Below are 25,771 nucleotides of genomic sequence, written 5' to 3'. Positions count from 1 at the left end.
GTTGCGCGGCGGCTGGGGGCGCGCTGGGAGTCACCACCTCTCCAGGCTTCCCCGGCTTGGTGGAGACTGGCGTGGGGACACCGGCCGCCCGGCTCCCTACTGGGACACATCGTGGGGAGGGAGGTCGAGGAAGGCAACGAGGTGGGACTGGCCGGGTCGACCTCTCAGCCTCTGGAGAGCTGATCACGCCAGGGGCGGGGGCTCGGGAGTGGTCCAGAATCGCTGCGGGGGGGCGAGGGCGGGGAGGCTTAGCCTGGCGCCTTACTCCGCCTTCGAGTCGGCCCCGGAGCTGCGGGAGGGGTTGTCTTAAAAGTCTCTCCTTCCCACTGCAGGGGCTGCAGGCGAGTCCCGGTGCGAGCGGAGGGTGCCAGGCGCAGGGCAAACGAGAAAAGTTCCCGGGGCTTTCCGGGGCCGCCCCCTCCTCGCGAAGGCAATGGCTTCCAAACTCCTGCGCGCGGTCATCCTTGGGCCGCCCGGTTCTGGCAAGGGCACCGTGTGCCAGAGGATCGCCCAGAACTTTGGCCTTCAGCATCTCTCCAGCGGCCACTTCTTGCGGGAGAACATCAAGGCCAACACGGGTGAGGGGGTGCGGGGCTGAGCCGAAGCGGGGTCGGTTTACGCAGGGGAGACACAGTCAGAGAGGGACCTGGTCTCCGTCCCCGGGCGCCCTTCCCCCGCCCGCGTGTGGTCGTGCAGACTCGTACGTGCCGGGGCGCATGCAACCCGCTGCCAGCGGCCGTGCGGCTTAACCGCGCCCCGGAGTAGACCGAGGCTTGCAGGGAGCCAGGCGGGAGGTGCATACGGCTCCTCTCTCCACCCGGACTCCTGGCTCGGGGTAGAAGCTGGTAGTCATCCAGGCGAGGGAGCGCGGACCAGGCAGCGGAAAACCCCAAGCTTTTCTCTCGCTGTGCTTCCTAAGGGCAGAGCCACCGCCGCACCCCCCACCCCGCCCCTGTACGCTCTGCTCCCCTCCCCCGTTCCTAGTGAATCGGGGCGGTCCCTCCTCGCGCCCTAGCCCCCCCTGGCCGAGCGCCGCCCACCTGTGGGAGTCGGGCCCGGCTGCGCGTTGGGGAACCTGTGGAGCCGCGGGGCTCGCAGCCGCGCGCCTCTCCAGCCCCGCCGCGCCGCCTCGGGCCTCTGGGGGAGAGCCTTGGGTGGCTTTGAAAGGCCTGTCTGTTTGCAGCCGCCTTCTAAGGTAAACTCTCACCAACTCCCTCCTCCCCAAGCTGGGGCCTGGCGGTTGGGAGACTAGTAGGAGACTGATAAATTACGTTTTGAATCCAGCTTCCCTGGAAATGGCTTCTGGAGAATGCCTCCCTCGGCTTGCGTGGTGAATTGGGAAATACAGATGAGTGCCTGATCTCTTACTGTTTCAGCACACACTTCTCTCCCCCCACCCCAGGTTCACACCAGCTCCTAATGAATTGGCATTAAAAGGAGAGAGGTAGCAGTTGTACTTCTCCGAGGTACATAACCCCTCTGGGATGTAGATGCTCATAATTAGCAACTCCTTTATGGAAACGAGGTGCTTTACTATTGCAACTGTTCTCATCGGTGTGCAAGGTACTTATTGTCCACGATGGGCTAATTATGCAGGAATCTTCATTGCAGAAACATAGATTAGTTTGGAGGTGGGTGGAGGACTGTTCTGGAATACAGAAGAAAATCTTCAAAGCAAGGAATTAAGCAAATTCAAAGCTAGAGTATTATTCATCATCTAGGCAGTTGTGAAATCACACTTTGGAGTTTCAAGTACATGGTCTGCACCAACCCTATCTCTCAAGAGTTCTGTGTATCAGACTATACCTTGAACTTTATCTTGCAGGTATAGTTACCTCAAGTCGGATTATTTTAATGCCTCATTCAAATGCGTGTTCTGTTTCCAGTGCAGTTGGGCATGAGGGGCATGCCATGTGAGCAGGAAGGCTGGCTGTCAAACCTAAGGATTTGGGCAGAGGTAGTGTGGTGTCTCTTCTCTGTGGTGGGGAGATGGAGGCAAAATGAGGGATGCACAGGGCTGGAGTGGGATTCAGCCTATTTCTTAGCATTCCCTACATTTGCTTCGGTGCCTTGCATCTTTCTGGCCTGTAGGGGCTTCACACTGTCCTGGCACTGGATTAGAGGACTTTCAGACTTTTTTAGACTTTTAAAGCACATGTGATTGGATATGGTTTATTTCTGCATTTTTCTAGTGTTTTTGAAAACTTTCCACTTGCTGTTTTCCCTTATTCTCATTTTACCTTTCCTTTTTCTTGAATTATAGTTTCTATTCTTTCACTCAATTTCATTTATCTTCAATATTTCTCCCTGTACTAAGAAGTGAGAGTGAAATGTTTATTACTTTAGGGATCAAGTAGTTTTTGCATAAACCAATTTGAAAAGTGTACCAGGGAAAGAAGAATTTAAAAAAAAGGAGCAATTTGCTTTGAAAGTGACTTGTTTCTATTGGACTTAGGGGGTGTGCTTGGATTATTTTTCTATGTCAGAAGGTCTAAGGATCGTACAGGCTCACTGCCTGGCAAATAAAACATTCCACAGTATTTATTTTTCTGTTACCTGCTGTTTGTTTTCAGCTAATTTCCTAGTAGAGAAACACAACAATCCCACTGTATGTGCCCTTTTATAGCTGAAGGTTTGAAGGGGATGATGAAGCACAACAAAACCCCAGGAAATAAAACCTTGGTAGGAATTTCATTTGGAAAGTAGCTCAGGCCATCTGCTTCAGCCTTGATTCAGGCATTCTTGTGTCCATATTGCTGTTCTGTAGCCGCTGCATGCTGAAAATCTGTTCCTCCAGGGAAGGTGCTGGTCATTGCTTCTGGGCAGTCTTCCCTCACCTGCCATGGCAGAATACATAACTTTTCTCTGTGCATAGCTTGTTGATTCTGTTGCTGCTGTCACATACAGTTAAAATGCAGTCAAGCAAATGAATTTCTGATGCATCCACTAGATAGGTACTAAATTCCTGCTATGTGTCAGTGTGGGTGCTGGGGACTCTAGCAATATTTAAAATAATCTACACACCCGTTTGTACCTTCTACCCTCACCGTGTTGTGGTTCCCACTGAGAACCTTAGAGGACAGGCATCCTGCAAAGTACTAATGCAGAAAGGATGGATTAGTCTCACAGCGTTTCACCCATTGGCTCTTCCTCCTTGGCTTCTGGGAGCTGTGCAGGCTGAAATTTACCAAAGACCTTATTTGAAGACCCACTCCCAAATCTTTGGCTGGCTGGCTGGCTTTCTTTTCTTTTCTTTTCTCTTCTCTTCTTCTCTTCTCTTCTCTTCTCTTCTCTTCTCTTCTCTTCTCTTCTCTTCTCTTCTTTCTCTTCTTCTTTCTTTCTTTCTTTCTTTCTTTCTTCTTTCTTTCTTTCTTCTTTCTTTCTTCTTTCTTTCTTTCTTTCTTCTTTCTTTCTGGCTGGCGGCTGGCTGGCTTCTTTCTTTCTTTTCTCTTCTCTTCTCTTCTCTTCTCTTCTCTTCTCTTCTCTTCTCTTCTCTTCTCTTCTCTTCTCTTCTCTTTCTTTCTTTCTTTCTTTGTCTCTCTCTCTCTTTTTTTTTTAAAGATTTATTTATGCATACAAGAGCTGGGGTACAGGACTGAGATGCGGGGATGGGGGGAGAGGATTCACCAGAGACAGAGTGGGGAACAGAACAGGCAGATTGACTGAAATACACTGCTGAGGGGAGCAGTGGGTGAGTCTGGAGAGGTCTGCTGTGCCGTGTGGGTTGCTCTCTGGGCAGCTGGGATCGAACTCGTGCTGCAGAGGCTGCGGATTGCTTCATAGTGCTGTGCTTAACCCCTTGCGCCACCAGGGAGGCCTCTGGCTCTCCCTTTCTTTAGCATATTTCATAAGTAAGTAGTCGAGGGAGTTCCAAGATAGCCAGGAGCTGGGTTCTACACTCTGTTGCACAAAAAAAGATAGCTTTGTGTACTCCGGTATATACATGCACATGCACACACGTGTATAGCATGCATATACATACTCAATCACTTGGTTGGCATTTAATAGTGAGTCCCATTAAAACATTTTATATTTAGTGACTGTTTTTGTTGAGTGAGAGTGACTGAACTCTTCCATTGAAGGACATGAGAATCCTATTATAAGGGTTTGACAAAGGGTGGTATTTGTAAAAGTCACATTATTCTGCATTGGACTTATCTCAAGTGTAGAAAAACTGGCAAATTTCTACTTGGAAGTCTCGGACTTGATTGAGAGAAAAGATGTTCAGGAATAAACCTGTTTCTGTTCTTAATTAATATTAACTGCTACTCTTGCTGGGGTGTTGGAGATGGGACTAGCATTTGAAATTAGACTATGGGCTGAGTTTCTCTTTTGAAAAGATGACCTAGTTCAGAGGGCTCAGGTTTTTTGAGTACTCATTAAGTATAAATATGTCTTTTATGTAAAACTTCTGAGCATTGGCGGCTAGAGAGATTGTATTAGAGAGGCTTGAGAGGCAAAGGTCAACCATGGAACTAAAATAACGTTGAACAGTCAATTTTTTTTTAAAAGATCTATCCATTTATGCATACAATAACTGGGGTACAGGCCAGAGGCGCGGAGGGGTGAGAGAATTCACCAGAGACAGAGTGGGGAATGGAACAGGCAGACTGATGAAATACACTGCTGAGGGGAGCAGTGGGCGAGTCAGGAGAAGTCTGCTGCGCCATGTGGGTTACTCCCTGGTCGGGGATCGAACTCGTGCTTCAGTGGCTATGGTTAGCTTCATAGGTTGCATCTTAACCCCTTGTGCCACCAGGGAGGCCCAGTCAACTTTTTTTGTAGATTATATAAGTCTTGATTTATTACAGGATTTCTAGAATATGCTACATGCAATTATTTTTCTTGTCAAGGGTCTGACAAGTTATGAGGTATCTCTTCAGGTCCCAGGTCTTCTTCATTTCCCCTGATTTTTTTTTCCTGGTTTCTTGTAGGTTTTCACATATTTGAAGAGCACTATTTCTAAATTCAGTAAGGTGTTTCATCAGTAAGTCTGCCACAGTTATGTGCACAGCAAAATCTAAACATTCTTCTAGTGTGGTCATTTTTTTTTTTAAGTAGCTTTTTCTGATCAAGGTAGAAAATTTGAAAAAATGACAATTATGGAAGAAACTGAAGAGACAAGTAAAAATTACCTGTCACCACCTTGATATAAACATTCTAACAGAAGTCATTTTTTTCTTTCCTGTGTGTTTACCCTGCTATCCCCAGCAAACTAAGTTGTCATTAGATTAGCTGATCACCTTTTTCCCTCCCACTAATACTGCAATGTATTGTGAGCATTTTCCTGAGTTCTTAAAACTTCAAAAATATTTAAGATACTTATATAATATTTTACTCATTCAGCAGATGCTTTTTGAGTGTCTAAATATTCCTTAGATAGGAGAGTCCACAGTGCATTGAGGTGACTAGGGTAGTGGGGGCAGAAGATAAGCACACATGGAATAAACAGGATAGTACAGTTGAGTGAGGTGAAAGGTCCTCAACCCACAACCCCAAACCTGTAGTCGGAAATCTATGCATAATTTTGACTTCCCCCAAAACTTTACTAATTGCTTGATGTTGACCACAGCCTGGTAGTTACAGACAATTAATACATATTTGTATGTAGCATATGTATCATATATTATCTCTAACAAGCTAGAGAAAATGTTATTAAGAAAATCATAAGGAAGGGAAAAATACATGAATTGTACTGTATTGATGCTCTAAGTTTACACCATCTGTTTACCATAAAACTCAGTGTAAATGGACTTACAAATCCAAGTACAAATCCAAGTTAAGAGTCCACCTGTATTAGAGGTACATATTATGAAGGAAAGGAAATAGTGGTGCTTTAGTAATGAGGGCTTAAGGTGGCTTTCCTAGGTTATGTGATTAGGGGAGGTCTCTCTGGGAAGTAAATAGCCAGAAGGAACAGTATTCCATCCAAGGAGAAGGAACAGCAAGCGCAAAGACCCTATGGTGAGAACAAGCATACTTATATGAGGAACAGGAAAAAAAAAAACCTCTATGTTTGGAGCATAGAGCACAAGAATGTGTGGAAGGAGGCCAGGTGAGAGAGATGAGCAGCCCTAGAGGTATTGAATTTTATCCTGAGGGCACAGGAATCTATAAAAGTGTTTTAAATAGGACAGTGATGTGAGTGTATAATTACCTTGTAAGGGATGCGGTGCCATATGTGTGACTTAACTGAGCAAGAGTGGTACCAGGGAGATTCATTGAAATGAAGAGAGTGGACCATGGGTGGGTTGGGTGTTAGCGGTGGATGAGAGTCTTTAGGATGTGTGAAAGCAGAGCCAGCTGGACAAATGACATGGTTGTAAGGGGTGATAAGAAAGAAAGCAGCAGTCCACAGTGAGTCCTAGGATTTTGACCCGAGGGCCTAGGTGAATGTACCTTATGGTTGAACTGGTGTGTCTAACCAATCTGGTATGGAACATTTATTTGCTGTTTACTAATGCTCTTATAAATGTCATCGCATGTAAATTATTGAGCACATATACTTCCCTTGGGATAGGTTACCAGAAATAAAATAATTGGACCTAAATAGTTTTTAAACCATAGGGGAAGAAGGGGGTTTTAAACTTAGCTTATAAACATCTATTAATTCCTGGTGTAACAGTAGTATAGGTGTGACTTTATTCATATACATTTTGACTTAATATTTTTTTTATGTATAGGGGTAGAGACACATTTTGTACATACATACTTAAACTTTTGTTTTTCTGATTATAGAAATAGTATAAGTTATCAAAAGTTTAGAAAGCTGAGTAAGATGAAAAAGATAATCATTTGTAATCCCACTAACTGGAAGGAAAAATTATTAATACGGTAATTGTAGACACAGTAATTATTTATCCAGTATATTTTCTCAAATATATTTTATATTACTGTTTTGAAAACTGAGTGTTTGACTTTATTCATCGTACCACTGAATTTTCCAATGCCATTAGATTCTGTTTTTTAATGTTAGTTTAATGCCCTTGTACTGTTTTAATGTCATAAGGAAGCAATGGTGTACCCAGCATTAAGGAAGAAGGGGGATTATTGTGGAGGACTTTTTAAAGATGATTCCTGTGCTGAGTCTTGGCAAATGAGGTGGGCAGTCATGCCACAACATACCTGGAACTCCACTCCTAGAGCTTGTTTGTGACACACCAACTTAAGTGAATGCAGCGGATCATGAAAATAGTAAACTTGGCACCAGCTCTAAATCCACCCATTATAAGGGGTATATTGAATTGCTCATTTGTTTTAAAGTCTGCCAACTCATTGTTAAATGGTACAGTATTAAGCTAGTCTGCTCTTGAACATGCTCTTGTGTTCCATGTAGTATGAAGATTTAAGGATTGGAAATTACAATTTTCATGTAATCTTTTAGACAGTATGCTTCCTCAATGGATCAGATATCTCGACCATGTATTGTCTTTTAGCAAACGAGGTATTTTTCCGAAGCCTGAGGAGATATTAGGGGCTTTGGATTACTCTTTCCCCAGCTCATCACTTTGATGTTTTGTCCTCAGGTTGGCCTTTAAGACATGGTACAAAAGGTCTCATTTGTACAGCTTCATGAATCCCATTAGATGGCTGATGTTATATTTTAACAGTGTCACTTCCACGTTCCAAGAGTTCTTGTGCTAGTTAAACAACAGGTCAGGCAGAAGGATCCCTTACTTAGAGCAGCTCATAGTATTGAAATGCAAAGTCACTCCTACTCATTAAACTCCCAAGAAGCTAGAAGTCAAGTACTTTCTGTTTTCTAGCACTTTATTTTTGGATACCAACAACTTGTGATCCAGGTACTTTGTCATTCCTAGCATGTCATAACCTAACATTTGCATTGGGCCAAGTGTGTGCTAGCTACTAGATGGGCTGGTGTATATGTATTACATCTATTACACACAAATCCAAAGAGCATTTATGCTCTTCCCTTATGCACAGGGGATTGCATTCCAAGACTCCCAGTGAATGCCTGAAACTATATAATGCCGAATCCTATATAATTCTATGTTATTCCCTTTTTATACATACCAGAGAAAAGTTGTATTTATATATTAGGCACAGTAAGATACTCTTAACTCCAGGTATCCCTCAGAGGTATTGCAGGTTCAGCTTCACACTGCTTCAGTAATATGAATATTACAATAATGTGAGTCACAATTTTGGGTTTCCTAGTGCATATAAAAGCTATGTTTACATTATACTGTGTGATAACATGTCTACAAAAAGGGTACATACCTTAATTTAAAATGCTTTATTGCTATAAAAAATGTTAACCATCATCGGAACCTTCAGTGAGTTGTCATTTTTTGCCACCAAACTTCAATCTCTGAAGAAAGCACTATCTGCGAGGCACAATCAAGGGAGACCGAATAAAGCAAGGTATGCCTGTAATAATAAAATGGAACAGTTGAAATAATATATTGTAATAAAAGTTAAGTGAATGTGATCTCTCTCAAAATACTTAATATTTGTACTTAATATTTTTGGACGGTGACTGACCTTGGGTAAGTGAACCGTGAAAACAGTGGGAAGCTACAGGACCACAATACATCACAAATAAAGAAATGGCCTCAGAGAGGTTGAGTACTTGCCTTAGTGTGGACAGCAGTTAGAGAAGGTGGCATTCAGACTTGGCACTCTAGCTCAGGTTAAACTAACCATGATGTCACGCTGCCATGCATAGTCTCCAGTAAGTAGCAGATTCCCCCTTCAAGCCTTGTAAAAACCACATTAGGACAGTGGGTGGCGGGGAATTATCTTGTTCCTATGCAGAGATTCAGCAGGTTAGTTAAGGTTTTGGGTTTTTTTAGTTGTCATTGTTCTGTCTCTAAAACAATAAAAATCTAAAAATGGAAACATATTTCTTCTCAAAAATGGACCAAAAAAGGCCTAAAGTAGTAACCAGAGGTAATTGTGAGGGAGTAGAAATTGCTTTTCATCAAAATGGTAAGAGTTCTGGAAAAACATCTGAACATGGTATTATTTCATTAGTCATTGAACAAGTGTTTCTATGCCTGCATTTGATATAGGGAGACCTATAAAAGTACTCTTGGGACATTTAGAGTCTAGTGTTCAAGTTCTAGGTTTCACATTATGTTCCCATGAGTCATATCTTATATATGGATGTGTGTGTGTGTATATATATATATATATATATACCTCCATGTGGTGAATATATATATACACATGTATGTGGATGAAATGTTGGTGTGTGTGTATATCTGTATATACACACATATATATATGGATGACATATGGTATATATATATGTGGATGAAGTGTTGAGGTCATGGAGGACAGCTGGAGGAGGACTTTGTTCAGATGTACCTTTCTCCTGTAATGCCTTTCCCACTTCTGTTAATCTCTCCAAAATCTATTTTCAGTCTCATTGCTTCCATGAAGCTTTTCCACAGCTGTTGCTGCAGTTCCACGTCATTTTCGTGTCTGAAAATTCTCTTATACCCATCTGTACCTCTAATATGGCATTCATTATCACCTCCCTGCAAGATGATCTATTCCATCACTTTAGTTAGAGTCTCTTAACAGCTGAATGGTAAATTCATTTGTGTCAAATCTGCTCAAAAATGTTTTGGTAGTTTTGATGTTTTATGTCAAAAGGGGCGATATGCTACAAACAAGGAAAATAAACAAGATAACCTAGTAAACATTTTACCTTATATGCGGTATAAATACTGTGAAGAAAGCACAAGGGTGCAATAGTAGAAGTGGCTGGAAGGACTCCTTTAGATTGCGAATTCAGAGAAGACCTCTCTGAGGAGGTGATGTTTTAGCCGAGCTCTCAGTATAGGAGCCAGGTGTGATTTGCAGGCAGAGGGAACAGTGTGGAAAGACCCCAATGTAGGAGTGAACTTTCAGTAAGTGGAGAAGAGAGGAGGCACTGTCTTTGCTGGAGCACTGGAAGGAGATGGTAGAGGAGGAAGCTGGAAAGACCCAGAGGGCCTTAAGGCATGGCCAGCAGGTGGGGCTTCATTACAACTAGTTGGGAAGCCATGGATTCTGGGATGTTGGGTTTTTCTGATACTGAAAAACAACTTGTATAAAGTTTTATCCTTTTAGAATGTGCAAATCATTGGTTTTAGTGTATTTACAGAGTTGGGCAACCATCAACCACTATCTCATTCCAAAACATTTTTGTTACCCAAGGAAGAAATCCCATACCCATTAACCAGGTATTCCTCATTCCTTCCTCTCAGCCCCAGACAATCACTTACCTGTTTTCTGTTCATATAGAAAACAGAATTTGCCTATTCTTCTGGATATTTTATATAAATAGATGACTGTGATATTTGTATCAGGCTTCTTTCACTTAGCATGTTTTCAAGATTTATCTGACTTGTAATGTGTATATCCCTTTTTATTACCAAATAATATTCTGTGGTTGGGTATATATATTTCTGTTCATTTATTCATGAGATAATGAACTCTTGGGTTGTTGTTTCCTGGTATGAACATTAAATTACAAGTGTGTGAAGGACTAATATTGTTGAATATCTTTTCAGGTACTGTTTGGTCATATCTTTGGATAAATGTCTATTAAAACCCTTCGCCCATTTAAAAATTGAATCATTTGCCCATTGTTGAGTTTTTTTATATATTCTGGATGTAATTCCCTTATTAGGTATGTGATTTGCATGTTTTCCCATTTGTAACTTTATTGATGGTGTCCTTGGAAGCACAAAGGGTTTTCATTTTAAATAAGTCCAGTTTATCCATTTTTTTCGTTTTTACCTGTGCTTTTTGATATCTTAGCTAAGAACCATCACCTAATCCAAGGTGAAGCCATTGCTTTTAAATGTGGGGTTGACAGCATGATTCACATCTTTAGTAGATCACTCAAGCTTTTGGAAATTGAACTGAAATTTCAAGAGTAAAGGCCGGGAGAGCAGTTAGGATCTTCTTACAGTATCCATATACAAATGGGTAGACCTTAAACGTCAGTAAGTACCTGTGAAATTGATGTATTCCAATAACATTTTGTTAATAGGAATAAACAGTGGTCTCCAACTTTAAGGAGTTCACAAGGTAAAACTTATACCCAAGAAAATATCTTATGGCAGATTATACTCAGTGATATAAAAAAGAATGTAAATTCTTTTAAGAACAGTGAGAGAATTACTTAGAGTTTGTTTTTGTATCTGCAATGCCTAACGTACAATCAGTGTTTAATGGTTGTTACCTTTTAGGATGAAAGAGTAAATGAAAGGTTTAGGAGAGAATGAGTCTTGAAGAATGTGAAAGATACTGCAGATGGAAAAGTAGGGAGCAGGGTGTTTTCATTGGAAGGATCATGTCTGGGAGTAGGTGATTAAAATGAAGGGTATTTTGATTGAAACTTAGAGTTGGAAGAATTACAGGCAAGGAAGCTGGAAATGTCCCCTGTGGCTTACGTGTAATTCCAGATTGAGTTTATAAATAGGGAGACCATGGGGAGTCAATGCTTTGCTCAGACTCCTCTTTATTTTTAAAAAAAAAAAGATTTATTTATTTATTTATACAAGCACTGGGTACAGTCAGAAGCGCCGAAGGGTGAGAGAATTCACCAGAGCCAGAGTGGGGAGCAGTGGGCATGGCAGGAGAGGTCTTTCGCACCATGTGGGACCCTCACCCAGTGGCTGGGGATCAAACCAGCGCTGCAGAGGGTGCGGGCAGCTTTGCAACCCAGCGCTCACCGCTGCGCCACCGGGAGACCCTTTGCTCAGACTCCTTTAGTGGCATGATTGTTGTCTTTCATAGCAAAGTATGGAGTGGACTGTAGAAGAGGGAAAGTGGAGCACAGCTAAGTATTGCAGCAGTTTGGAGACGTCTAGGTAGAAGTAATGGAAAGAGGGGATTTGAGAGAAGTCAAGTAGTGGCAGTACCTAGTGTGACTGCCTGTATGGGAAGGGCAGAACCAACTGCACTCCTTTGAAGGTTGAACTCTGATGATTGTGGGTAAAAGTAGTTCAATCCAGGGTTGGGGATTAGTTGAGGACAACTATAACAGTTAACATACTGTGGGAAGTCCCAGGAGCAAGTATCTAGGGGATTTGACATGAAAAGTGGTAAGTGCAGGATCTGGCTATGTAGCAGAGAGGAAATATGCCTGGGCTTTGGAGTCAGGCATAACCCTTTGGCTCAACCTCTTACTTAATGACTTTGTAAACTTCAGGGGAAGTTAACTTGATTTTCTCCTTTGTAGGAATCCCTGTCTGGTAGGACTATTGGGAGGGTCAAATGGGGTCATCTAAAATGCCTGGCTAGTAGGAGGCTTCTTTCTATTGTTCCCTCCTTCCCTGGAGTCTTATAATGCTTTGATTTCATTTAAAATCTCTCCTATTGCTGTTTTAAATGGAATCACTGGTACAATCCAGTGGGGTTTACGGTGTGTGTGTGTGTGTGTGTGTGTGTGTGTGTGTGTGTTTGTGTCCATCCCTACACCACCCAATCACTCAGCAGAGGTTATAAGTGCTCACAGTTTTTGAACTCCCTATTCATTGTGTTGTCCTATTTTCTTCTGAACTACTCAAAGTGCAAATTTCCAGTCTTGTCCAAACCAAAATACTTGCAATGAAGTTAAGTTGTGTGTACCTCTTTTGGAAGACTCCTTGAATACAATACTGCTTTTAAAAAATTATGTCATCATTAAGATGGACAGCTAAGTTTACTTAAAACTCTGATTGGATAGATTTTCTAAAGATCTTTTAATGTCCTGGGCTCTAGATAAATTTGATTTGATTTTTGGTTTGCTTATTTTCCCAAATTCTAACTCAACTGCTCCTGTATTCTTTCCTCTACATCACCCCTGTAAATCTTGATAAGACTAGCCAAAGTAGTTTGCAGGAGAGTTATAAAATATTGATTACCTATCAATGCACAGTTTCCCTAAATGGTAACTATAAATACTGTCTCAGTACATAATTTAGCTTTCCCAAAAGGGAAATTGATTTTCAACTTGCATTCCTTCAGTGGCTTCGTGTTTAAAAAAATCAAGAATCTAGCTTTGGAATAAAATGAAAGGGCAAGACCTCCTTTCCATTGAGCTTTTATAGTTTTGTTTTAGTTTTCTAGGGCTTTTAGAAACTAAACACTATGCATAACAATGAATGTTAAGTTTAATTATTTGTTCCATTTCTTAATGTCTTAGAATTGGAAGGGATTTTAAGTCCTTCTGTCCAAGTGGCTGTTCTGTGCCGGATCCCTTGTATAGCAGCAGACAGCCAACTCGTCGCCTCTGGAGGCAGGCTCTTTCATTGCTGGACAGGTCTAATTGTTGGAAGATTTTTTTTCCCTTATACTGAGATGAAAGCCAACTCCTTGAAACTGTCATCCATAAACTGTCACCCACTTGTCCAGCTTCAGTCTTTTGGTGTCACATAAATCCTCTAGCTCTGCAGATAATTGAAAGTAGTTGCTAGGTACCACTTCCCCCACTTAAGTTGTCTTTTTCTTTCTCAAGAAAAATAGCCCAATCTTCTTCAACTGTTCTTCCCAGGGTATCATTTTTTTAGACTCTTTCTCAGCCAGGTCATGGTGACACTTTTTTTTTTTTTTAATTTTAAGGAATGTTTTTATATTATCTGAACTTTTTTTTAAAGATTTATTTATTTATGCATACAAGAGCTGGGGTACAGGCCAGAGATGTGGGGGGTGAGAGGATCCACCAGAGAGTGGGGAACAGAACAGGTAGACTGACCGAAACACACTGCTGAGGGGAGCAGCGGGTGAGAGAAGAGGTCGGCTTCGCCATGTGGGTTTCTCTCTGGGCGGCTGGGGGATCGAACTTGTGCTGCAGAGGCTGCAGATTGCCTCACAGTGTGGTGCTCAACCCCTTGTGCCACCAGGGAGGCCCGACACTTTTTTTTTAAAGATTTATTTATTAATGCATACAAGAGCTGGGTACAGGCCAGAGGTGGGGGGGTGGTGGTGAGAGGATTAACCAGAGACAGAGTGGGGAATAAAATAGGCAGACTGACTGAAATACATTGCTGAGGGGAGCAGTGGGTGAGACAGGAGAGGTCTGCTGCACCATGTGGGTTGCTCCCTGGTCAGCCGGGGATTGAACTCATGCTGCAGAGGCTGTAGATTGCTTCATAGTGCGGTGCTTAACCCCTTGCGCCACCAGGGAGGCCCTTCACGGTGACACTTTGGAGCAGTGATGGTCACCACTGCTGATGACTGACTGAGGGGTAGTGGGGCCATTCTAGCTGTTGAGTGCCTACTTTCATATTCTGCCTTCTATTCAACTGAATATTTATTGGGAGTATTTCTGACTGTTGCCCTGCAGTGCACACTGTAGCTCAGTTAGCCTTGTAAAGCCTAGAGAATTGGAGGCTACATACCAGGGTCATCTCAGAACCTAGACTACTCCATGCTACTCAGTTTGTACTCTCATCCTTTGAGTGAGGGGTCTTAGGTCTCCCTTGGCTTATTCTGAGGCGTACAATGGCTGTACAATTAGGGTCAAGTCAGAAAATTTCATGGAGTTTGGAATTAAAGGTAGCTTAAACATTGTAGGATATTGATCAGTGATGAAAAAGGATAAAATTGCCTGAATTATCATGAATTATAACTTACATGGATTGTTCATCATATATTATTTGTAAACTCTAAGACTATAGATTTATGCTAAATACCTTAGTAATACAAATGAGAGTAATGGTAGTGCTACCTCGTTAGTTTTTTTTTTTTTGGTGTGTGTGAGTATTAAACAAGTTAATATGTGTTGGTAGGATTGAGGCTAATGTGAGTAGAATGAGGCACTCTCCTTGGGTGGAAATTTAAGGGGGTTCCAAAACTCTACAAATAGCTTAATAAATAAAATGAGCAAACTAGTAAAATTTTAAATCAAGCCCACATCTGGCCACCTCTAGATAAGGATGAGGTGAATGGGAGTGAGTTGTACAAGTGCAGGGGTGGATCCTGTCTATCCTGTCTTTGTTTAAAATGTTCATAGTTTTCCATAATGGATTTTTTGCATTAATCTTGATTTTTTAAAAAATATTGCATGAAAATATTTTTATCTTGATTAATGGAGTTTACTTGTGTGCGTGTGTGCAACTGTGTGCATGGATGGACACTGGCTTTTTTTTTTTTTTTAATTTTTGCATGGAAGAACTGGAGTGTAGATCAGAAGTGCTGGGGTTGAGGGTGTGTGTGTGTGAGAGAGGATTTACCAGAATAGGTGGATTTACGGAAATACACTGCTGAGGGAAGCTATGGGCGAGACAGAAGAGGTCTGCTATGCTGTTGTGGGGTTAGTATCCCTGGCCTGCATCTCAGGCCATAGCAGTGATAGTGATGAGACATAACCATGGCCAGTGTGTTGGTGTCTGTTTTTAGTAGTTAGAAGATTGCCACAGTGTTGGTTTTGTAGAGGAACTGAATTTTAGATGCTTGTGGAAGGATTTTTTTGCAGCATAGATGCTTTTAACTGTTTGTCTCAGCGTGCCAACTCAGAGCTCATCATCAAGATCAGTTTTAGCCCTTGAATGTCATGTTTCAAACACTGCCAGAGTTCAAACCTCAAAGTAAAAAATGTGTGCACTTAGCTTATGTCTAGAGAAGTCTAGCCAAACCGAACAGCACTGAAACACTTCTTCGTCTCCCTGACAGCTAGGATTGTGAAAGACAGCCACAGATGGCAGCTGAGCCATAGCCGGAACTACTGTTAGCTGGCCCGAGATGCTTTATGTGCCAGTAGCCAGGAGCCTTTGGGGGTGGAGAGTAGTGTTTCTAGAAGCTAAATGGTGATGATAGAGTCTTTCTCTAATTCTGGTTCTGCTCCAGTTGCCCTTTGGTTATGTACCCCTGATTGTAATCATATCTTGGAAATCTCTTTCATACTTAGTGGCCAGTGAAAGGCAGAAAAGAAAGTTGCAGTGTCAATATTTTGGTGGTTTTGTTTTCAACAGAGCAAAGTGTTAGACAAGGCAGACTTCTATGAGGGAATCATCTCTATTATTGTGGCCTTTCTTTGTGGATTTTTTTTTTCCTTTTGACACAAAAAGCTAATTTTGCTTTCTGCACAAAGTAGCCAAAATCACTTTTAAAAGTTTGACTTTTATAGGTTTGCATGTACCTGCAGACTTTTTCCTTTTGCTTTAGATTTCAGAGAAGTAGAATCTAATTATACACTTTTAAGAAGTGGAATGGGTTTAAAACAGAACTTTATTTTGTTGGCAGACATTACTGCCTTGCTGTGGCCAGGTTTGCCTTATTGTACAAGTTTAATCATTTTCTTTAAAGATTTATTTATTTATACATATAAGAGCTGGGGTATAGGCCTGAGATGGGGAGGGGGGCAGTGAGAGGATTCACCAGAGACAGTGTGGGGAGCAGAACAGGTGGATCTACACACAGCTGAGGGGAGCAGCGAGCCAGACAGGAGAGGTCTGCTGCATCATGTGGGTTAGCTCCCTGGCTAGGGTTCGAACTTGTGCTGCAGTGGCTGCTGATAGCTCCATGGCACTGACACTTAACCCCTTGTGCTACCAGGGAGGCCCTCAAGTTTAATCATTTTTACAGAATCCAGGTATCTACTGGCAAGCATTAAAAAAAGGCGGGGGGGGGGATGGTGGGCAAGTTTTGTCTTAAGAGAATGGGTATCACTTCTTTGCATCAATTTTTAAAAACATCTGGGGCTGCTGCTAAACTAAATGCCTACTTTATTTTCCTCCTTCATTTGGCAGGTGGAGAAAATTGAAAAATTTTAAAGTCAGGCTAACATGAGTCTATCTGGTAGAGCATTCACTTTGATGTGTATCGTATTTGGAATAGCAGTAGCTAGCAGGAGATGTCTAGACTTGGGGGTAGCATAAGCTTAGAAGTTGAAATCAAGGGACCAATACACTAGCGACAGTTTGATGTATGAGGGAAACATTCACAGATATCTAGGAAATCAAATTGGAATGGAGGCAGCTGTGGGAGCAGATTGTTCTACCCTTGGTTTAATGGGCAGCAATTCCTACTGGGTAGCTTACCAGCTCAATTTTAGATTAATGAGGTAAGACTTGTGGAGTTTCAAGATGAAATCCAGTGCTTCCTTCTCTTCCTCCTCACCATTTGTGTTTCTTGGCCAACTTGGACTGGGTTTTTGAAGAGATTTGTGAACCACAAATCCTGGTCGTTGGGGCTGAGTCATTATGTGTGTCTTGGGAGTGACTGCACAGAAAAGAGGTGCTACCTCAGGGTTGATTGGTGGTAGTGGGTGTGTTTGTGGCACTTGGCTGGCTGTCCAGCGTTCTCTGTTGAGTCAGATTCCTGTCCTCACCCCTGCTTGTAGGGTAGATAGCACTCAACTCCCCTGTAGCTGGGTTGACAGTGCTAGCCAACCTCCTTAGTCATCCGGGATTTTAGGCTTCTCTGGAATTGTTCACTTCTACTTTGTTTCACCCCATGCTGGATGTTGCCTATCTTTCTTCTCCCAAATGATCACTAATCTAAAGTGGTTGTACTGAAGGTTTGGAGTGATGGGGATTAGAATCTGGCACAGGCAACCATTTTCTTGATGTGGCCTATCAGGTATCACTGTCCTAAAACCTCTCAGTTATGCCCAACACCCCTTCTAGCCCCTGCTGGCCCCTCCTCTAGTTTTAGAGCTCCCTTTGTTGTCTCATTGCTCTTTCCCATTTTCAAGGCTTTGTTCTTTTTTTAATACTTCCTCTGTATTACTTTCTTATCCAGCATAATTTCTTCTTTACCATTAACCCCCCAAATAAATCATAGCCCTATCTTTGCTAAACTCAGAACTCACCGAATTGCTTTCTCAGAATGAAGGACCTAGAACAGAGCCTGCATGTGTGTTTTATCTCTTCACTGTCTGTGTGTTTTTAACCTGATTACATTTATTTATTTGTTTATTTTTGCATACAAGAACTGGGGTATAGGCCAGAGGTGTGGGGGGTGAGAGGATTCACCAGAGACAGAGTGGGGAACAGAACAGGCAGACTGATTGAAATACACTGCTGAGGGTAGCAGCAGGCAAGACAGGAGAGGTCTGCCGCACCATGTGGGTCACCTCCCTGGTCGGGGATCGAACTTGTGCTGCAGTTGCTGCGGACAGCTTCATAGGTTGCACCTTAATCCCTTGTGCCACTAGGAAGGCCCCTGATTACATTTTTAGATAAAGTTTCTTATGTCCTTTCAAGTGAATCTCTAGGAAAGAAAGGAATATTACACAGACTTAGTTACCCTTTGCTTAGGACAAATCTTCAAATGTCATGATTATTGTTTTTTCTTGCTTCATTTTATTTTGCTTTTCTTTCTTCCTTTTTTTTTTTTTTTTGGAAAACACACACACACACACACACACAACACTATTTGTTCATTTATTCAATTTAATACCTTATTGATGGACTCCTTCACCACCTGAGGCTCAGTTTAAGTCCTTCAATTGAGCAAGACCAACCCTTGAGGTATTCCCGGCTCTGAAGGGGAGAGGGCAGCTAGCTGAACAAAGGATTCCAATATGGCAGGAACTGGGAGCAAGATTAATTGCTTGAGGAAATGGGGAGGGCTCCTGAGGCCAGACCTGGAATCCAAGCAGCTAGGGCATCTGTTAAGAGTTCAGGCTCAGGGTTCACACTTTACCTCCTGAGAAGTCAGTGCAGGTTGCTCAAGCACGTTGTTATCTCCATTTCTTCAAGTTACAAACCAAGAATATTAATGGCACCCCCTCTAAGTGTTGTAAGATTTAAATGAGATGATGCCTGTAAAGGATTAGCATAGGGCTTGGCCCAATTTTTTTGTTTTCCTGTAATATGATCCATGACAGGAATAAGTTTAACCTTGAAATTGAATACATGCATATAAATACAAATACGTATGATTGGTACACATTTTAAAATATATAATATTTTCCCTTTTTATATATAAAAGACTTATGGTTTCAATGCAAGAAAGCATTGTTGATAGCATTCAACAACTACTGGTCCTGTGCTTGACACAATGACTGTCTGCTGGGATTGCTCTTGCTAGGTGTTCAAGGATGACTAGGTGTGCTGGCTGACTTACTGGACCACACGACCCCACTGGGAACCCATCAGAGAAAAGGGTGTTAGTTTCAGCTGTTTCCCTCCTCTTTCCTTTGCTGGCAGGATTGTCTGCTTCAGCTCTGGGAGGCTGAGGAGCAGGGTACGTCTTTGGTTTGCTTGGTAGAGTTCCCACCAGAACCTTGCCAGAAAGCCAAGGGGTGGGGGGGGAGGCAGAGAGAGAAGCCCTCATGGGCAGCAGTAGCAATCCATCCTGTGTGAGCAGATGGCACTGGAGGAAACAGCAGCTTTCCTTGTGCTGATCAGCAGCCAAGATCCTGCACAGAGAGGCAGCTGATATGATGCCTGGCACAACCAGATCCGCCCCCTAGGCCTTCTGCAGCGGAAGGAATTCCTTTTCATGTTACTCTGTAAATGAAATTCCTCCCTATCTTCTGAATGGGGCCAGTAGTTGGGCTGTGATAAGGTTACAGAGAAGCTCTTCTGTCCTTTCTGCAGAGAAAAATCCATGAGATCTGGCTATGATTCCCCTCAGGACTGAAAATGTTCTGGAGGATAAGAGGCGTGAGTTTGAGAAAATGATTAAGCAATTTGGGTCTGAAACTCATCTAGGATTTTGGCAAAACTTTCCAATTACTTGCCTTTTCCCATTTGTTCCTTTGCCCAACTTCTGTTGTCTCCACCCCAACCTGCTTTCTCTCCTGTTGCTTATATAAGGCAGCATGGAGTACTATGCCAGATGTTCATGGTGCATTTATAAATGCATATGTTCCTATTCTGGGCCAAGAAGTTACTCTTGATTTAGGATAGCCAGTTTTTCAGAATATGAAGCTCTATCTTTTTCTTTCATGATTTATTTAAAGTCTTAAAATGAGGTCACTGTGCTGATTTATTCTTTGAGTCAGTATGGAGGGTCAAATAGTCGATGGCTGGTAGGATGAGAAAGCTTAAGGATAAAGCCTCTGCCGGATGTCCTTTGTGCTTAGATACTGGATCACCTTTCTCAGTGATGCTGGCCCTACCCCTACCCAAAGTCATGGATTTTGTCTATGTCTTGGTTATTATAGAAATATACCCACTGCCAACACATTTCTGGACTCAAGGTGAAACATTAGATTAATTGAATGTAAATATTCAATTTGGTTGGCGAGAAAAGAGGCTTCCTTATTCCCAGGAATTCTTCTAGGCAAAGTATGATAGAAAAAGCACTCACACTCAAACCTGACTTTTAATTGGAACTCTATGCCTGACATCTATAGTGGAAATGACCAGTGCCTGCACTCCCTCTCCTCACTGCCTAGATGGAACCTTGGTGGTTGAAAGGATGCTGTTGTGGTTTGAGGTATATAGACCACAAAGCCCAGGTATAGGGAATTGAAATCTCACTTCTGAGATTACAGAGGTTGAAGGTCCAACACTATTTCATAGGGATAAGTGAAGTGCATTGCCATGTTCTGTCCTGTGGTTGAAGTCACTGTTCCTTCAGGAGAGGCCAGTTGTGACTGGATCCCATTGGGATCTTAGTCTGATAATATCCAAAGGAACAAAGAATGAATAATCACTTTATAATTTCAGAAGTTTGTATTTTATACTAAATATGTTATAAAAGCTATCTTTGTTACCTTTTTAGAAATAGCTTAGAAATTCCTAATGTCTCATGATTTATCAGGAAATTTTAGGGTGAGACTTATGTGTGTCACAGAAACACAGAAAAAGCGTCAATTCAAAGAAAGCCATTTCTTGGCAGTAACCTAGTGTAACCTCTCATTTGGGGTGACTAAAAGTATTTTATATGATGATTTGAAAATGATAAGTTGTCTCCTTCATGCTAAACTTTCTACCTCTTCTGTTAGAGAATATTTTGGAGTCTTAATCTCAGAAATCTTCGAGTTGACTCATACATATTTTGTGGGTGTTTAAGAATGTCAGATAGATTCAGAGGAGCAAGCATCTACTTGTAGTAACAGATCTTTTCTTGTTAAGAGGTCAGGCTTGGCAGCCAATTGCAACCTGTAGTAATGTTCTTTCTGTACTAGCTTGAGCAGACTGAAGCAATAGCTGTGAGAACCATGTATGAAAATGCACGAAGTGTCCATTTATTTAGATGCATCAGTTAACAGTGTTTCACTTAATTTAGTAATTAGATTTACTTAGGTATTCAAAGCTTGCCAAAGCATTAGACTGTAAGATAACATTTAAAGGAAACTTTGCTGTATATAATTCTTACTGCATGATTGAGAAAGTTTTTCTGAGTCTTAATTGCCTTAAAAACACTAGCCAAAATAAGCCAGAAGGAAAAAGATAAATATTGGATGATTTCACTTATATGCAAAATATAGAGAAACTGAATGAAAAAGGACAAAACTAGCAATCTGACCATAGATTACCATGCTGAGGTATACAGCAAGGAAGGGGAAGGAAGGGGTTTAAAGCAGGGGAGGAAAGGACACAAGAGTCTATGGTGATGGTTCATGGGTGGTGGCGGAAGAACTATGGGGTCTACACCGGAGGGGAGAAATCAATTACTGTACAAAAATGAATAACGATGTAAGAAAAAAAAATTAAAAACACTACTGACTCCTAGCATTGAATGCAATAGATAGAAGGTATTTTGGGTGTGCAATGAGAAGAAAGTTCATTTAATGTGTCGGACCTTGGGGAGGGAGTTAGAGAGTTTAAAGATGTGATCTTCCCAATAGAGTGAGTGGCATTTACTGATTATTAGGTAAGACAGTCTCTGGCTTCAGGGGCATTATAATCTGGTATAGAGGATTTGTTTGTAAACCATCCCTGCTCAATAAGAGTGAAGTATAGGCAGAGGTATAGGCCACGCCATGTTGGTTATGTGGACTGTGACCTGCATGGGGGGCACCTGACTGAGGGGTGTGTGTGGTGCCTTTCTGCCTAGTCATGGATCTGTCCACCAAGCTGTGTTTCATGGCATGCAGCTGAGTCAGCATGGAGGAATGGATGTCTTGAAACACATGCATAGGTAGGGCACGTCTGCTGGCAATGTGGCCATGGGAGTGCTTCTGTCCCAAGGCCATGTCTTTTCCCCCCTAATTGTAATAGCAATGCCATGTGGATGAGCTTCAGCCCAGGTGCTGGTAGAGTACAGGAGGGGCCACTACTCTTATGGTCATGGAAAAATAGATGGCTGCTAGACATTGTATTTATTTGAAGGTGGTTCTTTCAGTCAACCTATGTTAGCTCCTCAAAGGGCAACACCAGGGCGGGACGCTTTCTTTGGGCCTGAGGTTAGGGTGTGGTGTCTACTTCTTTCCCTGCCCTGGGTACACATGCTTCATAATACTGTCTCTCTCTTGCCCTGTCTGAGGCAAGAGACTCCAGTCTCACTCTCCTTGTGCCTGGGAAAGGGAAGGGGCCAAAGACTTGGGCTGTATCTGTGTTGGGAAGAAGGGTTTGAGGAGGAATTCCAGGCCATATCTAGAGACTGAATGCTACCCATCCTAGGGTGTTCCCATGTCCTCCTGTAGGCCAACAGGTGTGCTTTTGGTATTCAAGGAGAAAGTGACTTGTGCCAACTTGTGTTTTTGTAAGGTCCTCCTGGGAGCTGTGTGGAGGATGGGTCAGAAGAGGAAGGGCCTTCAGGAGAGAGGAGGCTGACTAGTTAAAAGATACAGGATTGCAGGGTGCTTAGAGTTTGGTAGGAGGCTGCAGCACAGAAATACTTAATATACATCATTTATTTATTTAATCGAAGATACAGCACTTAATGGAAGTGAGGTGGCTGGTAGAGCAGGGTCTGATATTTCCCCATAGGACATATTGTCACCACAAACACTTTCTCTGTAGGCAGATCTTGCCAGAGTTCACGAAGAAGCTCTTGTCACTTTTATACTGAGACTTGCTTCACCATTCTAGAAGAATGTACTCTTAACATTCAGAGTGCTTCTGTTCAAGGAAATGTGCATAAACATTGAGAGTCAATGTAATATGGTGTCTAAGAAAATGCACTTTGGTGTCAGTCTGCTTTTTAGTTTGCTTACCAGCTCTGCCACTTAGCAGCTGAGTTATTTTGGGCTAGTCCTTAACCTCTCGGTGATTCAGTTTATTCCTTTATGATACAGGGCAAAGAATATCATTGACCCTCATAGCTCTTTATGAGAATTAAATGGTTTTATGTGTCTAAACACCTCCCATATAGCAGCAGATATTGATACCTGCCAGATAGCAGCAAAAATTGATATCCTTCAATGAGTGAAATTTGCAAAAGGGCATCATTCCAGGTCCTTTATACATTAATCACATGTGACTTTCAAAACAACTCTAGGTGATATTCCCATTTTATAGATGAAGAAACTGAGGCACAAATGTACCATGTGACTGAGTTATTATGGCCTTTAAGAGGTGGTGGCAGGAGTTGAACCCAGGCAGTCTGGTTCTAAGTGTGTGCTCTAGACCATTACACTAAGTTCAGGATTTTCATAGCTACCAACAGAAAGTGTCAGGGAGTGATTTAAAATCACATCTTTTTGGTGCGAAGGAAATAGAAGGCCTGGCATTTAGCAAGGCAACTTGAAGGGTGGATCTGGCACTGAAATAAGTCATTTGAGTTAAGTGCCAAAAATACCTTCAATTTAGTAGGAGTTTCTTTCATAATTTCTACTTCTTAAGGACTTTGATATCAATTTCTTAACCACGATTTTTTAAAAAACTTGTTTTCTGACTAGAGGAGATTCATCAAAGTGACTTTAAGCATAAACAGTTTATAAAATGAAAATTTTCTTCACTTTTTTATTTTACGTGACTGCTTCAGTGCTGACATAATTCTTACGTGTTTGTGGTGGTGTTTAAAGAACTGCTTTGTGGCATCACGAAGCTCTAACGCATTTTTGACTGTGCCTGGTAGTGTGTGTGTGTGTTTGTATGTCTTATATGTGCACAATCTTTTTTTTTTTTTAAAGATTTATTTACTTATGCAAAAACTGGGATATAGGCCAGAGACTCTGGAGGGTGAGGAGATTTACCAGAGACAGAGCGGGGAGCAGAACAGGCAGTCTGACTGAAAGCACTGCTGAGGGGAGCAGCGGGTGTGACAGGACAGGTCTGCCGCACCATGTGGGTCTCTCCCTGGCTGGCCAGGAATCAAACCTGCATGCAGAGGCTGCAGGCAGTTTCACAGCGCAGTGCTCAACCTGCTGCGCCACTGGGGAGGCCCGTATGTGCACAGTCTTAATGACATTTTGGAGAAGGGGTGGTATTGGGATGGGCAGTAGTTTCTTTAGTTCTAGGCAACCCACTGAGGAAATCTAGTTCTTTCATTTTCAACATTTTCTAGCTTAAACAGCAAAAGGAGCAGTGGGTTATATTTTACTGTTGATTCCATCTTGGGGATGCACTGTGGATATTTGTCCAGCTGTCTTGTGTATCCACTTTGACCTTTTTAGGCCCTCAGAAAAAAAGAGGATGGATGACATGTGGTGTGTATATTTTAAAGATTGGCAATTGTGTATCCACCACTGAGCTAAGAAGAGAGAATGTTAACAGTACACTCGAAGCCCCCATATGTCCTTTCTCCATTAACCCCCATCCTCTATCCTGCATCTAGTGTTATTCACTTGTTTTGCCATATGTATGTCACTTAACAGTATATTGTTTAATTTGATCTCCTTTACACTTTTATATAACTGGACAAATTCTTTTTTTTTTCTTATTTTTCGAAGATTTATTTTTGTTTACTTATGCATACAAAATCTGGGGTGTAGGCCAGAGGTGCAGAGGATGAGAGGATTCATCAGAGATAGAGATAGAGTGGGGAGCAGAACAGGTGGATCTACTGAGACACACTGCTGAGGGGAGCAGTGGGCGAGACAGGAGAGGTCTGTTGCACCATGTGTGGTAGCTCCCTGGCCGGGGATTGAACTCCTGCCACAGTGGCTGGTGACAGCTTTCTTGATAGTGCTGAGACTTTGACCCCTGTACCACCAGAAAGACCAGCAATTCATACAATAAAACCTAGTACCTTTGGTACTGATAAAAGAGAGAAGACCGTTCTTAGAACTTGACTTTTGTTTGAAATAGACCAAGTTGTCAACTGTTTGATGCCTGGCCAAGTCATCAGAAGCGTTGAGCAAATTACTTCTGTGGGGCTTCGCTGGTGGCGCAAGGGGTTAAACACAGTGCTATGAAGCAGTCAGCAGCTACTGCAGCACAAGTTCGATCCCCAGCCAGGGAGGTGATGCACATGGCGCAGCAGACCTCTCCTGTCTAGCCCGCTGCTCCCCTCAGCAGTGTATTTCAGTCAATCCGCCTGTTCTGCTCCCCACACTATCTCTGGTGAATCCTCTCACACTCCCCCTCTGCCCACCTCTGGCCTATACTCCAGCTCTTGTATGCATAAATAAATAAATCCTTAAAAAAACAAAAAACCAAATTACTTCTGATGTTCTCTTCATTCTTTCCCTGACACGTAGGGAAATGTGTCATCACTTGGCACAGAGCAGTTGCCCAGTAAATATTTTTGGAATGAAGAGCTGAATTGTAGTAGCAAGGTTGGTGCACTCCCTTGTGGCCACATCCATGTGGTTTTTGTGATGTCTCTTTGCCACTGAATTGAACATAGAAAACCTATCTGGAAAAGAAACAGCCCAATGTAAATTCTCAATCTAGCACACAGATCAGCAGTGGCATTATTTATGTGCAGACTGGCAGTTCCATCTTGAGTTGCTAGCTACCTGTGTTGTGGAAGAGTCAGACCTGGGCCTTGGGGCATGTAAGGAGGGTCTTGGCAGAGTTGGGATCCTCAGATGTGT

The 25,771-nt window shown here is 42.3% G+C and overlaps 1 protein-coding gene across 1 annotated transcript in view; it reads left to right on the top strand.

The window, feature by feature from the left end:
- Nucleotides 1-280: 280 nt before the first annotated feature.
- LOC119236450 (adenylate kinase 4, mitochondrial) overlaps nucleotides 281-25,771 on the top strand; it is a 54,223-nt gene continuing 28,732 nt past the window's right edge. Inside the window, exon 1 of the mRNA XM_037500282.2 lies at nucleotides 281-578. Coding sequence (XP_037356179.1) covers nucleotides 434-578 — 145 coding nt within the window. The 5' untranslated portion in view covers nucleotides 281-433. The remainder of the gene's footprint in view (nucleotides 579-25,771) is intronic.

Source organism: Talpa occidentalis, unplaced genomic scaffold, assembly GCF_014898055.3.
Source record: "Talpa occidentalis isolate TD23 unplaced genomic scaffold, MPIMG_talOcc4v2.1 talOcc4.9, whole genome shotgun sequence".
NCBI lineage: Eukaryota > Metazoa > Chordata > Mammalia > Eulipotyphla > Talpidae > Talpa > Talpa occidentalis.
This window is presented reverse-complemented; position numbering and strand designations above follow the sequence as displayed.